At 42.4% G+C, this 15,926-nt stretch overlaps 1 protein-coding gene across 1 annotated transcript; it reads right to left on the reverse strand.

The window, feature by feature from the left end:
- Positions 1-10,412: 10,412 nt before the first annotated feature.
- On the reverse strand, positions 10,413-14,397 carry LOC134814344 (major surface trophozoite antigen 11-like). The gene is made up of 12 exons (XM_063822443.1): positions 14,205-14,397; positions 13,914-14,081; positions 13,516-13,653; positions 13,217-13,360; positions 12,930-13,073; positions 12,485-12,634; positions 12,017-12,160; positions 11,557-11,700; positions 11,112-11,261; positions 10,814-10,957; positions 10,523-10,659; positions 10,413-10,424 (listed from the first exon to the last, which is right to left on the reverse strand). Exons 1-12 carry the CDS (start codon positions 14,395-14,397, stop codon positions 10,413-10,415), a joined length of 1,668 nt encoding a protein of 555 aa, XP_063678513.1.
- Between the last annotated feature and the right edge of the window lie 1,529 nt (positions 14,398-15,926).

Consider the following 15,926-nt stretch of genomic DNA (forward strand, 5'->3'; position numbering starts at 1 on the left):
GTAAAATACAAATACGTTCAAAACTTTCTACTTTTCTCGTCAACTTTAAAGCTATGATATACCTAATACTTCAAAACAAAATAATAAACATGCTATCAATTATACTTCTCCTTTCCCCCTTGGGAGACCAGGTTGTTCAAAAAATACAAAGTTTAACAAAATAACAGTTCTACGTTGAATGTCCTCCGAGTTGCAGTCTAGTTGTCCTAGTTGCAGTGTAGTTGTAGTAAGGTAGTAGTTCTTCCGTCAGGTTCAGGTTTTCGACCAAAGTCTATCGTTTTTCGTTTAGGCTATGATTTAGACAATCCATGTTCTCCTTCTCATTCAGATCCTCCGGATTTCACTGATTCATCTTCCTCGACTTATTTCCATGTTTCAATGATTCATTCATGTGGACTTAAAACGTAATTAGAAAGGTAACGATATATCTTTAAAAGTTTAAAGTAAATAGATATCAAATATTTATTGTATAATACAGGAGCGGTTCGTAAAATAAAAATTATAAGAAACAAAAACAAAAAATAACATAATGAGTCTACACGTATAATACAGTCGCAAAGTTGAAATGCATTATACTTCATTGACTCTTATTCCATCTTTCCATCTTTTTAAGAGAAATGGCTATACTTATTTAGATTATAAATAAGTAGTCTGAGTTTTGCTGACGTTGAGTTCCTTATTCTTCGTGAGTACCGAACTTTCACATGATGAAGTACTGGATAAATCTAATGTACGACAGTTTGCACGTATTCTCTACATTGCGTCAAATGAGGGTCATATCGATCAGTTTCCGTTTTCTTGAACATAGATTGTACCGTACTTCAGTGCTAGTGGCGGGTGGCCTGTATTTAACAGGTTTAAGTGCCGCATTGCTTAAAAAGTGGTATCTCTTTGTAAACATTTTGTCCAACCCAGTTGCAATTCCACAACATAGTACTAAACCGATGAGTGCGGTTTCCTATTTCATAGCTTGACATCTGTAAAACATATCACATGATCGTTTCATTATTTAACTTCTGGTAGAGATCTTAAATTACGTGGAACAGAGAGAAATTAATAAGAGTTCCAATCTTATTCCCCTCTCATAATTTAGATACTCCAACCGACCACTTTCGAGCTCTCATCCGGTATAATGACTAGAATAATTGCCGGCCTGCAATAAACTTTCATCCATTATCCGTGAATCCTGTGCTTATTACTCATAAAAACTTGTTCACATTTCACAACTCTTTATTCAAACTGTAAATCATTCTCGTTACAAACATTCTTTTCGCTATGAAATCAAATACATCGCACTCTCGATGTAAACTTCTGTTGCGGAAACTCACTGTGTACTTATCTAACTTTGTGAAGTGATTCGATTGCCTCAATTCACTGTACTATTAGCTGACAAGTTGCTTACTTCTGAGCTCTTGAAACTATATTCATGACGCCCTCACCAGCCACCTCTGCCATATAAGAAAATCAACTGTACCACAATTGAAATTCTAATACCATCACTTGCACTATAGGTAAATTACTTATTGCAACTGTTCGGTTGATTCATCAATAAGTATATGACGAAGACTCAACTCCTGCATGAATACCAAATACACTACTACGGAATAATATTTTTCGTACAAATGCGCTGTATTATTCCGTACACCAGAAGTGATGGCTAATCTGTTCTTCTCACTGTCGACCGTAAAACGTATCCGTGACTTGGTTAAAGAGCCTGATTAAGATCATACTCATTAACATTAAGTGGCATTTTAGGTTCATATTCACACAAACTGGTCGGTTTGGTGAAAGTTTCATGCTGCTGCTCTAGATCATTTGCCGGACTCGTGTTATCTTCCTGATCTTCTTGCATTATATTATAAGCTTCATGAGTTGCAAACATACACATGTTTACGGTGACACTTTGCACCCTAATGCATACCGGTGGTGTGGATTTGGTCATGTTTTGATATTCTGGACCTACTTCTTCCTGATGAACAGTTGATGCAACCTTCTCACGATCTACATGTTCCGAGTTTTTAATGTAACATGATATTTTCTTCACTTTATTCTCGATTATTTCTAAATGCATATCGATGTGTATAGTATTCGGAGAAACAGCAGGTGGTTTTATGTGGTCAAACGTTGCATTATCATTTACGGCACACTCCGAAACATCTAATCCAGTTACTACAGTGTCTTGCTTGATACTAACTTGTAGAGTGTTGTTACTGGGTGTTCCTTCTAGAAGGCCAGCTACAAACATGCTGTTTTTCACCGTTTTGGAGTCAAAATCAATGATAATGTGGTGCTGTGAAAGGAATGATTGACCCAGAATGCATGCTTCGTTCATCATGTTTGTCACTATGAAATCGCATTCTAACACGGCATTTTTAACTATTACTGCTACATTGTGTAAAATTCCCGAAGTTTTCAGTGGTGCTCCAGTGACTCCAACTAATTTGAAAGTTCCTTCTGTAACTAGCTTGCTAAGTCCAAGTTTTTCGACTAGCTTTTCTCCAATCAGATTCAAGCTGGATCCTGTGTCAATAAGAGCCTTAACTCCAACGGAATTAATGTCTACATTCAGATACACGCGACCTTTACAAAGGTTTATTGTTTGCCTTTCAATGTCATCCTCCGGGACGGTACCACAATCTACACTCCTCTCGTTATTCATTAGATCGTGTGGAGACCATTGATCATTGTACTGCTCCTGTCCTTCTGCTACTCTGCTTCCTACATTCTGTGAACCATGCCTTCTAGAATGTTCTTGCTCCCTAAATTGCTGGTGTTCAAGTGCTATATTATTAGCCTGATGTTTTCTATCTTGAAGTGACCTATTTTCACATTGAGGACCCTCACCTGTATTCTGAAAAGGTGGATATCTTGGTACATAGGGTTGATAATATCCACGCTGAACTGAACGTTGTCGATGATCATCAGACCTACTGAAGTTTTGTGAGTTTCGATTCGTTGGCTGCCCATATTGATAAGGACCGCTACTATCATCTACAGCCTGGAACCCGCAATTTCTAGCATAGTGTCCATTCTGGCCACAAATGAAACATCTATGAGGCCGCATGGAAGAGTTCTCATAATATAAGCCTCGTGATCCCTGAACCATCTGGTTTGGAGTGAATGTGTTGTTTCGAGAATGGCAGCTACTTGCAAAATGCCCATACTTTCGACAATTATAACATTGCACATTGTCATAGCTTCTAGAGTCACGCCAGTTATGTTGTTGTGGTCTTCCTCTACTCGTGTACATAACAGGAACTTGGAAATATTCCTGATCAAACTTTCCTGTAGCATCTAATTCGGTTTTCATTACTGATACTTCTACCTTATCACGAGCTTTGATTGCTTGCCTAGCTTGGTATGATGAGTCCAGTTTAACTGCCTCAGCCAGTAGTTCCTGAAATGTCTTATCACAGAGGTTGATAAGAATCATACTCAGATCATCTCTTAGAACTCCTGCAGATAAGGCGTCCTTTAAAACCGAATCTCTGGCAGCAAGTTGGTTTGCATTGTACCCAACTTTGCCCAATTCTAGTAACCTTTGACCAAATTGCGCAACTGTCTCATCATGAAACTGTGTGGCTTTCTTGATTTCAAATCTTGCCTTGACTGCTACACTAGGAGTACTAAGTGCTTTAATTACTTCTGCTTTAAAAGTATCCCAATCGTCCTCAGTGGTTAGTTCCTTATGCACTAGTAAGTTAAGGGACTTAGCATCAAGGTAGGTTAAGAAAGTGCTAACAGCCTGTTGTCCGTTCATGCACATTATATATCTAAAGGGCTCATACATGTCAAAGTAAGCTTGGATGGTAGTGATAGATGGATCGAAGGTATTCGGCCTACGACTCCCTGCAACTCCAGCCCTAAAGTCAAGCTTCGCAGTCTCTACTGCAGTAGTAGCATGTGTAGTAGCATACGCTCGAACAGCTTGCTTCTGCTCCTCATTCAAAGCATTCAATTGCTCGCCTAAGTCACCCATAATATTGCTTTCTTGGCTCAAACAGGAACTCTTCGATAAATTCGATACAGAAGTTATTCAGTTGAATTCTAGGGTTTAAGCGTAATATTTAATGAAAAAAATAAATAAAAGTGATTCGAGATTCTAGCTTAATATGAAATCCAAAGAAATAAGCACAAGTAATTCGTAATTCTGTGTTATTTCGATATTCAACAGCTACAGGGAATGATGTCTAGCAGCTAACCAGATCAAACGAAAATCCTGGTCGCAGCACCAAAATGTAGCACACACTTAGTGTACCTAGCTGCTCGACTTAGTGGTAGGTTTTACAAAATAAAAGACTTTAAATAAGGAGTTTTGCGGAAGAGAAATGAAAAATATAAACTTATTAAAATGGTAATCCACAGAACTAAATCTTCAAAACTATATCATGACTCGTGAATCTAAAACTTGTGAGGAATGGTCATGTGACATGAAAGAGGAATGAGTTAGGAGTAAGCAGACTAATGGTGACAAACTCTTTCAACAAGGTGAACTAAAGCGGAAGATTATAAATGGGATGGTGTGTCACGTGAATAAATGAAATAGGCCTGATAGGATCGCTAATTAATTGAGTGAAGCTTATTGGTTGAAGTGAAATGCGTCTACAGAACTTAATGACAGGTATGAAACTATTTGCTGGGAAATGAGAACTTATATGATTTGAGGTGCTCAAACTATGGAATCTAAACGGTACAATTTGAGCTGAAGATGACTCCTGATAATTTACAACAAACAACATATAAACTATATAAATACTACTGAGCAATTACATCATTAGGATTAGAACGTGATTACATAAAGGTTAAAGTTATTATAAATTTCAATATAATCCAATTCTTAAATAATAATATGTACCTAAACTAAAATATACCTATCGCACAGGAGGAGGAGGAGGACCCTGACCCTGACCCTGACCCTGACCCTGACCCTGACCCTGACCCTGACCCTGACCCTGACCCTGACCCTGACCCTGACCCTGACCCTGACCCTGACCCTGACCCTGACCCTGACCCTGACCCTGACCCTGACCCTGACCCTGACCCTGACCCTGACCCTGACCCTGACCCTGACCCTGACCCTGACCCTGACCCTGACCCTGACCCTGACCCTGACCCTGACCCTGACCCTGACCCTGACCCTGACCCTGACCCTGACCCTGACCCTGACCCTGACCCTGACCCTGACCCTGACCCTGACCCTGACCCTGACCCTGACCCTGACCCTGACCCTGACCCTGACCCTGACCCTGACCCTGACCCTGACCCTGACCCTGACCCTGACCCTGACCCTGACCCTGACCCTGACCCTGACCCTGACCCTGACCCTGACCCTGACCCTGACCCTGACCCTGACCCTGACCCTGACCCTGACCCTGACCCTGACCCTGACCCTGACCCTGACCCTGACCCTGACCCTGACCCTGACCCTGACCCTGACCCTGACCCTGACCCTGACCCTGACCCTGACCCTGACCCTGACCCTGACCCTGACCCTGACCCTGACCCTGACCCTGACCCTGACCCTGACCCTGACCCTGACCCTGACCCTGACCCTGACCCTGACCCTGACCCTGACCCTGACCCTGACCCTGACCCTGACCCTGACCCTGACCCTGACCCTGACCCTGACCCTGACCCTGACCCTGACCCTGACCCTGACCCTGACCCTGACCCTGACCCTGACCCTGACCCTGACCCTGACCCTGACCCTGACCCTGACCCTGACCCTGACCCTGACCCTGACCCTGACCCTGACCCTGACCCTGACCCTGACCCTGACCCTGACCCTGACCCTGACCCTGACCCTGACCCTGACCCTGACCCTGACCCTGACCCTGACCCTGACCCTGACCCTGACCCTGACCCTGACCCTGACCCTGACCCTGACCCTGACCCTGACCCTGACCCTGACCCTGACCCTGACCCTGACCCTGACCCTGACCCTGACCCTGACCCTGACCCTGACCCTGACCCTGACCCTGACCCTGACCCTGACCCTGACCCTGACCCTGACCCTGACCCTGACCCTGACCCTGACCCTGACCCTGACCCTGACCCTGACCCTGACCCTGACCCTGACCCTGACCCTGACCCTGACCCTGACCCTGACCCTGACCCTGACCCTGACCCTGACCCTGACCCTGACCCTGACCCTGACCCTGACCCTGACCCTGACCCTGACCCTGACCCTGACCCTGACCCTGACCCTGACCCTGACCCTGACCCTGACCCTGACCCTGACCCTGACCCTGACCCTGACCCTGACCCTGACCCTGACCCTGACCCTGACCCTGACCCTGACCCTGACCCTGACCCTGACCCTGACCCTGACCCTGACCCTGACCCTGACCCTGACCCTGACCCTGACCCTGACCCTGACCCTGACCCTGACCCTGACCCTGACCCTGACCCTGACCCTGACCCTGACCCTGACCCTGACCCTGACCCTGACCCTGACCCTGACCCTGACCCTGACCCTGACCCTGACCCTGACCCTGACCCTGACCCTGACCCTGACCCTGACCCTGACCCTGACCCTGACCCTGACCCTGACCCTGACCCTGACCCTGACCCTGACCCTGACCCTGACCCTGACCCTGACCCTGACCCTTCTACCACATCTTATTCAAATTCTAATTTAAATTCTAATTAATAATTAGTACTAACATTAAATGGCTTATGACACGATTGAGGTGCTGGAGTTCAGAATTTGACTTTGGTCGGAGAAAGCTTACAGCAGATCGAGAGCTTAGCATTGGTCTACATCATCAAATTCTGATTAATTTTGAGATAATGGCAAGGAGAGTGGAGACGAGTTAATTTGGTCACTATTAAAGTAATGTTAGAACCTGGGGGTGACCTCCTCGTACACCATAGGATCGAGGACCTTCGATGAGCGACGGGAAAGATTCTGAGGGGCACAATAGTTTTTGGCAGGTTGCATGATAATATATTTTTTAATCATTTTGTGTACTGTATTTATTGGGTTGAGGCTATTTTAAAATTCTCTATACTGATCGATATCTTAGTTAGGTTTGGATATTTTTGTGCCATTTGAAATAAATAAGTCACAACAAATCAATTACTTGGTAAATAAATTAACTCATCTCTTTTGATTTAAAATGTAATTTTCGATGAACTAATAGATTTCATAAATTTATTCAAAAACGTTACCTTCAACAAACCTGATCTGTTCCCAGTTAGCAGGAGATAGCAGGAGTGAGGAGTGATCCGCAGAACTCTGTTTATAGGTTAATTCGAACCTAAACCCCAGCCCCATTTTATTTTTTAACACCCACCGGCCACCCAACAATCAAAATTCCGTTATAATTCTTACTCTTAAAATATTTCAATTATAGAATAAATGTATACCTTGTTTTTTACAGCTAGGTGTCTGTACAGAAGTGAATTCTGTCCCCGCTGTGCAGGTCACTTCACTGCTCCCTTGGTTGAGAGCTGCTGAGTCGGTGCACGTCACTTTCACAATGGTTCCTGGGACAACTGGGAACTGAACTGCTGGTGTAATCGTACTTGTCCAGTCAGCATTGAGGCCAGTGCAGCCCACTGTTGGTAAACACTTGTTTGTTATTGTTGGAAATGAATATCAACTTAGTATGAAACTAGAAATTTGAGCTTAGTAAAAATCCAATCTATCTGTTTTGGAAAATTCAATTTATTCTGCCAGTTGATGGAAAAGTAAAATATTCTATAATTTACTCGAATAATCTCAGACTTACCGCATACAGTTTTATCGGTGTTCGCTTCTCTTCCAGCTCCACACGCATTGCAGGAGCTGCCATCCAGTGAACTGATGGTATTTCCGGTACATTGTTCACATGTTGCCATGTTAGCTAACCTGTAACTACCTGCTGCACACGTTTCTGAAATAAGTCACACCCCTCAATATTTTCAGAAACTAGGACACCTCAACACCAAAAAATCCTCATACACCCACAGAAAACAACTCCCTACTCACCAAAAGAAGTTCGCGGTACTACTCTCAGAATACGACACCCCGTTCCTCTCACCCTACGACACTCTTAAAACGCTCGACATACCCTCTCCCACATTTCATGGTCCCCTCCTCAAGACCTCACCTACCCCCAAGAAAGACACCACAGCCAAAACAGTGATCAACCTCTCTGGACAGACCCTCTCCACAGCTGAAACTGACGTCCTCTCCCTTGGACTGAAGTTCGTCCCGACACCCACCTCAGATTCTACCCCCGACCTGGCTCCCCTCATACAGAATATCACTAAACAACTAGGAGAAGGCATGGAAGCCTCAGCCACATATCAGGTCACCTCTATATTATCTAAATTTGACAATAAACGTGACATGACCACCGACAATTTGACTCCACAACAACGTACCGCTCTTAAATCTTTAAAATCTAAGAAATCTGAATTGAAATTTCTTCCTGCTGATAAGGGCAACGCCACTGTTGTACTGACTCACGATCAATACATAACCAAAGTTACCGACCACTTATCCTCAGGTAGTTACACCCTCTTAACGAAAGACCCCACTCAATCCGTTACCACTAAACTACAGAAAGTCCTCAAGAAACTACACACCGACAAGAAGATCACGACTGACCTATACCACAAGATGCGCAACCTACATCCTAGATGGCCTCAACTTTACGGACAACCTAAGATACACAAACCCGGCGCACCCATCCGTCCCGTAGTCAGCTTCTACAACACCCCCTCCAAGCCCTCCACAAAGTCCTCGCATCTTTCCTCAAACCCCTAGCCCAGAACCCCTTACGCCTCAAAGACTCTTCCGACTTCAAACATCGCTTCGACTCCTCTCTCAATCCCTCCTTCCACTACCACGCCTCCTTAGACGTCCAATCCTTGTACACCTCCTGTGACATGCGCCTAGCCCTCAAAACTGTCATCTCCTCCTTTGAACAGAACCCCTCTCGTCTTCCCTCCAATGTCACCACCACCACCATAGGCTCCCTTATCAACTTTTGCCTTGACAACTCATACCTTGAATTCAACGGCTCCTTCTACTCCCAAGACGAAGGTGGTACAATGGGATCCCCCCTCATTGTTGAACTAGCTGAAATCCGCCTTGCTGAAATCGAGACCTTAGCTTTATCCTCATGTCCTGACCCTCCGAACACTTACTCCCATTTCGTTGACGACGGCCTTGGATCTTTCAGAGACAGAAACCACGCAGAATCCTTCCTTACATTCCTTAACTCCCTTACTGAAGACCTCAACTTTACCCTAAGAACATCCCTCTACAGACGGAACTATACCCTTCCTTGACGTTCTCATCCACCCTGACAAATCCACATCAGTCTACAGAAAACCCGCCCACACCAACCTCTACACCAAGTACTCCTCCTGCACCACCAACTCATCTAAGAACGCAGTCATCCGATCACTGACCATAAGAGCCCACAACATCTGCTCACCCCAACACCTTGACGACGAACTCCACACAGTACGACACGTTTGCCTCCAGAAAGGCTTCCCTCCTCACCGCATCACCACCATCATGGACGAAGTACAACGGAAATTCACCAACCCCTCTCGCCACCAATCCCTAGCCTCATTCAACCGACAGACCCGTGAACATGCCCTTAGTGTTTCTCTTCCTTTCCATCCCTCCCTATCCAAACCCATCTCCAAGATACTCGGACGACACGACATCAAAGTCACCCACTCCTCTGCTACCTCCCTCCGCAACCTCCTCACCAAAACGAAGACCACACCCCCTACTCACCTCACTCCCAACACCATCTACGAAATTTCCTGCTCACAGTGCCCCTCCAAATACGCCGGACAGACCTACAGACCCTTGGTCCACCGCATGAAAGAACACGAACGATGTTACAGACTCAACAACGCCATCGACGAATCCACAGACTGAATCAAATCAGCCCCTGCACATCATGCCCTGACCACCGGCCACACCATCTCCTGGAACAACATCGAAGTCCTCAAATCCCTCACCTCACGCTCCCAACTTGACCTCACAGAACACGCAGCTATACAAATACGACAACCAGCTATGAACAGAACAGACCGCGCACCCAAATGTAGTTCCCTCTGGGACCCCATTCTTCCTAAAATTGCCAAATCCTTAAAGTCCAGACCATCTGGCATTTCCTTCTCAACCTCAACAGAAGACTAAATTTTTATTGACATTGTACTGTAATTTTCACTTTCCCACCCACACCTCCCCCACCCTCCATCCCTGACACCACTCAATCACATATAAGCATTGTCCACCACATCACATTCAGCTGACGACGATTAACACATGTTTATTGAAAGCTTCTACAAGTTAAATCATCGTATCTCTTATATGTTTTTAACCCAACTCCACTCAGTCACATTTTATAAGTTAACTTATAAAATGTATACACGTTTTTGAAATAATGGGGTATTTATTTGAGACGCTGATAGATAGTTGATATGTTATTTGAGAGGCGTGAGCGTGAATATAAAAGCGAAATATTGAGAAAATCACTCGAATAATCTCAAACATACCGCATACAGTTTTAGCAGTGTTTGCTTCTTCTCCAGCTCCACAAGGAGTACAGGAACTAGCACCAGATGAACTGATGGTATTTCCGGTACATAGTTCACACGAGGTCCCATCAGTTGGCATGTAACTCCCTGCTGCACATGGCTCTGAAATAAATCAAATGCTAGTTATTAGTAATTTATTATTTTATGGTCCATAACTGGATTTTGTAAGGAAAGATGGTAATGAAAATCGACTTAAGTTAATCTACCCGATAAAAGTAAACTCTTAAACAATTTACTTGAATAATTTCAGACTTACCGCATACAGTTTTAGCAGTGTTTGCTTCTTCTCCAGCTCCACAAGGAGTACAGGAACTAGCACCAGATGAACTGATGGTATTTCCAGTACATAGTTCACACGAGGTCCCATCATTTGGCATGTAACTTCCTGCTGCACACGGTTCTGAAATAAATCAAATACTAGTTATTAGTAATTTATTATTTTATGGTCCATAACTGGATTTTGTAAGGAAAGATGGTAATGAAAATCGACTTAAGTTAATCTACCCGATAAAAGTAAACTCTTAAACAATTTACTTGAATGATTTCAGACTTACCGCATACAGTTTTATCAGTGTTCGCTTCTTCTCCAGCTCCACAAGGAGTACAGGAACTAGCACCAGATGAACTGATGGTATTTCCGGTACATAGTTCACACGAGGTCCCATCAGTTGGCATGTAACTCCCTGCTGCACACGTTTCTGCCTCTGAATTATAGATCATATAATTAATCGCTAGTAGTAGTACAGTTAAACCCCAATTTACTGTACCCGATTTACCGTACCTTTTCCCAAAATGTTGAAAAACTTTTCATATTTTAATTTTAAATTAACGTGATCCTTTGAAGTACAACTCATAAATGGACATGGATCCCTCATGATGCCAAGCGAGCTTGTCAGGCGCTTTAGTTTACCTGATCATCCTAACTTGATTACTTTAACCTTAAATTTAATATTGATCTGCCCGTCGGAAATGTAAAATATTAAATAATCTCAAACATACCGCATACAGTTTTAGCAGTGTTCGCTTCTTCTCCAGCTCCACAAGGAGTACAGGAACTAGCACCAGATGAACTGATGGTATTTCCAGTACATAGTTCACACGAGGTCCCATCATTTGGCATGTAACTCCCTGCTGCACATGGCTCTGAAATAAATCAAATACTAATTATTAGTAATGGTCAAAAACTGGTTTTTGTAAGGAAAGAAATGTTATAAAAGTATTTGTTTTTTTTGGAAGAACGATTCGTAATGGTTACCTTAGTTCATGTATTTATGGCGATTGGCGGTTAATATTGTGGTGGGTTAAAATAATGGCAGGTAAAAATAGAACGATTTTTTTAAAATCCGCCAAATTTAATCCGCCATAATTAAACGAACCAATAGGTATGAAAATAACATTTCAATCTACCTGATGAAACATCAAAATATCAAATAATATACTCGAATAATCTCAAACATACCGCATACAGTTTTAGCAGTGTTCGCTTCTTCTCCAGCTCCACAAGGAGTACAGGAACTAGCACCAGATGAACTGATGGTATTTTCAGTACATAGTTCACACGAGGTCCCATCATTTGGCATGTAACTCCCTGCTGCACACTGTTCTGAAATAAATCAAATACTAATTATTAGTAATGGTCAAAAACTAGTTTTTGTAAGGAAAGAAATGTTATAAAAGTATTTGTTTTTTTGGAAGAACGATTCGTAATCAGTAATGGTTACCTTAGTTCATGTATTTATGGCGATTGGCGGTTAATATTGTGGTGGGTTAAAATAATGGCGGGTAAAAATAAAGCGATTTTTTTTTTAAATCCGCCAAATTTAATCCGCCATAATTAATCGAACCAATAGGTATGAAAATTAAATTTCAATCTACCTGATGAAACATCAAAATATCAAATAATATACTCGAATAATCTCAGACATACCGCATACAGTTTTAGCAGTGTTTGCTTCTTCTCCAGCTCCACAAGGAGTACAGGAACTAGCACCCGATGAACTGATGGTATTTCCAGTACATAGTTCACACGAGGTCCCATCAGTTGGCATGTAACTCCCTGCTGCACACGTTTCTGCCTCTGAATTATAGATCATATAATTAATCGCTAGTAGTAGTACAGTTAAACCCCAATTTACTGTACCCGATTTACCGTACCTTTTCCCAAAATGTTGGAAAACTTTTCCTATTTTAATTTTAAATTAACGTGATCCTTTGAAGTACAACTCATAAATGGACATGGATCCCTCATGATGCCAAGCGAGCTTGTCAGGCGCTTTAGTTTACCTGATCATCCTAACTTGATTACTTTAACCTTAAATTTAATATTGATCTGCCCGTCGGAAATGTAAAATATTAAATAATATCAGACATACCGCATACAGTTTTAGCAGTGTTCGCTTCTTCTCCAGCTCCACAAGGAGTACAGGAACTAGCACCAGATGAACTGATGGTATTTCCAGTACATAGTTCACACGAGGTCCCATCATTTGGCATGTAACTCCCTGCTGCACACGGTTCTGAAATAAATCAAATGCTAGTTATTAGTAATGGTCAATAACTGGATTTTGTAAGGAAAGATGGTAATGAAAATCGACTTAAGTTAATCTACCCGATAAAAAGTAAACTGTTAAACAATTTACTTGAATAGTTTCAGACTTACTGCATTCAGTTTTATCAGTGTTCGCTTCTTCTCCAGCTCCACAAGGAGTACAGGAACTAGCACCAGATAAACTGATGGTATTTCCAGTACATATTTCACACGAGGTCCCATCATTTGGCATGTAACTCCCTGCTGCACACGGTTCTGAAATAAATCAAATGCTAGTTATTAGTAATTTATTATTTTATGGTCCATAACTGGATTTTGTAAGGAAAGATGGTAATGAAAATCGACTTAAGTTAATCTACCCGATAAAAAGTAAACTCTTGAACAATTTACTTGAATGATTTCAGACTTACCGCATACTGTTTTAGCAGTGTTCGCTTCTTCTCCAGCTCCACAAGGAGTACAGGAACTAGCACCAGATGAACTGATGGTATTTCCGGTACATTTTTCGCATGTGTTAGCTGACCTGTAACTTCCTGATTCACACGTTTCTGAAATAAATAATGTGTCACTCCAGAAAATTTAAAAACCTCAGCGACATTGTCATTACGTCTGAAACGTTTTGGAAATAAAATTAGGTACGTCGTCATCATATTGTTATATTGTTATTTGATATTGTACCCATTTATTGAAATATCTGATCATGAATTCTTCTTTAAGATATAAAACAGCAACAACAAAAAGCAAGTCAAAGATGCCAGAGAAAAACACTGAAATTATAATAATCTTTTAGGAGAAATCAGACGGTTACCTTCTCTAGCTATAACCGCTATTTCTTTAATCGTAAAAGAACCACCATCCTTTCGTTCGAGCATCACAGTGTCCCCGATTTTGCATTCAGATGAAGTTGACAGACTTCCAGAAGCTCCCTCTGTGGACACTGTGAGGGTGTACTCGTTACATATCTCGCTACCGTCGGCTGCCGCACAGATAAAGATAGAGTTTGAGCATATCCAGATAGTGTGGTCAAGGATGCCTTCGGACCAAGTCACACGTTTGATGCAGTGTTCTTGCCCAAAGCTTATCTTAAACCATGATTCACCATTATCATTTTCTTCTGTGCTTGACCAGGTTTCCAGATCCAGGTCTACAGCACGGTCTGGAGAAAGATCTGGATCTAGAGGGTTGTCTTTAGAGTGTTCAACACTATCGGGTATTATCTCTCCGTCCGATCTCTGTCTTGTTACTGAAATTATTGAGACTGGAATATGTTGCTGGTGAAGACATTGGACCATGTCTTGGAAGTGTTTTCTTAAGCAGATTGATAAAATTTTCAGGTTCAAACTGTATTATTTCATTGCGCCCTTTTGCAGTTTGAGTTAGAACCGGTTGTGAGCGGTACTAACTATATGTATCATCGTTAATTATCAACTTATTTTCTATCAGCGATAGGCAAATTATCAGCTCAGCTGTTGTAACTTACTACTACACAGAGACAACGATGTGAGTTGTAGGAAAACTACCAGAAACATTGACTGTTTGTATCTACATTCTACATTCTACATGTCTGGAAGAATTAATGGTTGAATAGTATCAACGAGGACCTTTTTTGAGAATTTATTTATAAATATCAATATCATTTTAATGGACATAACAGTGACTTATGTCTACCAATCCCTTTATGAGTATGAGTCAATTCCTTTTAGAATCTGCATCCTCCTAATCATGCAGGTTGAGTATGCTTACCGAGAGCTGAGAAGGACAATCAAAATTCAACATGGCTGAGAATTAATGTGGTGTTCTAAAAGCTGAGCTTCCTATGGCTTCAACAAACCACGCGTTATCGGCCACATCACAAGATTTAGATCATAGCCTCTCACTCATGGCAATGACATTGGCGTATGGTGTCATTCGCTTCCCTCTGTCTGCCAAAACTCCCACCCCTCTACTCAGTGCTCAATCCGTATATGCCTATCGTATTTTTTTCTTGGAGGATACAGGTTGGTGGGTCGCTTTCATAATTCAGGCAAAAAGTGGTCATTGGTCGAATGATCGATTAACTCCGCAAAACATCCACGTACAGATGGTGAGTGCTGCGTTCCTATTACCTGGGGATCTCAGGTCTTAGTCTTCATAAAACACTATTGAAGACATGGCGGAATGGCAGGCTGACTGCCGCCCAGTAATGTTCCTAAGGCTAAAGACTAAGTCATTAGCGCACTGCTTAGTGTTAGCTATTACTCCAAAAAGATTTCTGTAAATATCTTTGCACCTTCAAGCTCTTAGTTCTCTATAGTATGAGCTGGCTATGGAAATTCAGATCATAGTCTGTATCTGGTATTGACGGATGATGTAATTCCTTCCCTCAACTCAATATCCTTCCCTCAGTAATACAGTATATGATTATATGGCAATCCTGAGCCTTTATTTCTTCTTGGAGGATCCAGGTTGACGGGTACCTTTCTTTTTCAGACAATAGTTGATCATTGGTTGAATGATCGATTAACTCCGCAAAGCAAGATCAGACTAAAAGAGCCTTAGAGCCACGTAAAAATGATGAGTGCTCCGTTCCCAACGACTTAGCGATAGCTTTTAAAGTTAAACATATACTCCAAAAAATATTTGTACGAATATCTCTGCACCTTCAAGGTCGTAGCGTAGCTTTTTTCAAAATCTAGCGAAGAGAAGCAAGAGAATTTATTCATGACGCGGTAGTGTGCTGCATAGTGCATACACTACATGAAAAGGTCTCCTCCTACATCCTAGTCCTAGTCGTCGGAGTGGCCTGAATCACACACAACACAGTGAACACACATCTCTTAGT

This window comes from Bolinopsis microptera, chromosome 4, assembly GCF_026151205.1.
Source record: "Bolinopsis microptera isolate Bmic1 chromosome 4, MBARI_Bmic_1.0, whole genome shotgun sequence".
NCBI classification, from domain to species: domain Eukaryota; kingdom Metazoa; phylum Ctenophora; class Tentaculata; order Lobata; family Bolinopsidae; genus Bolinopsis; species Bolinopsis microptera.

Bases quoted from the DNA above. Each gene is read 5' to 3' on its own strand.
- LOC134814344 (XM_063822443.1), bottom strand. From the start codon at position 14,397: ATGGTCCAATGTCTTCACCAGCAACATATTCCAGTCTCAATAATTTCA. The intron at 11,262-11,556 runs GTATGTTTGAGA...TCTATAATTCAG, and splicing joins CACTGCTAAAACTGTATGCG to AGGCAGAAACGTGTGCAGCA. The intron at 10,958-11,111 runs GTAAGTCTGAAA...GATTTATTTCAG, and splicing joins CACTGATAAAACTGTATGCG to AACCGTGTGCAGCAGGAAGT.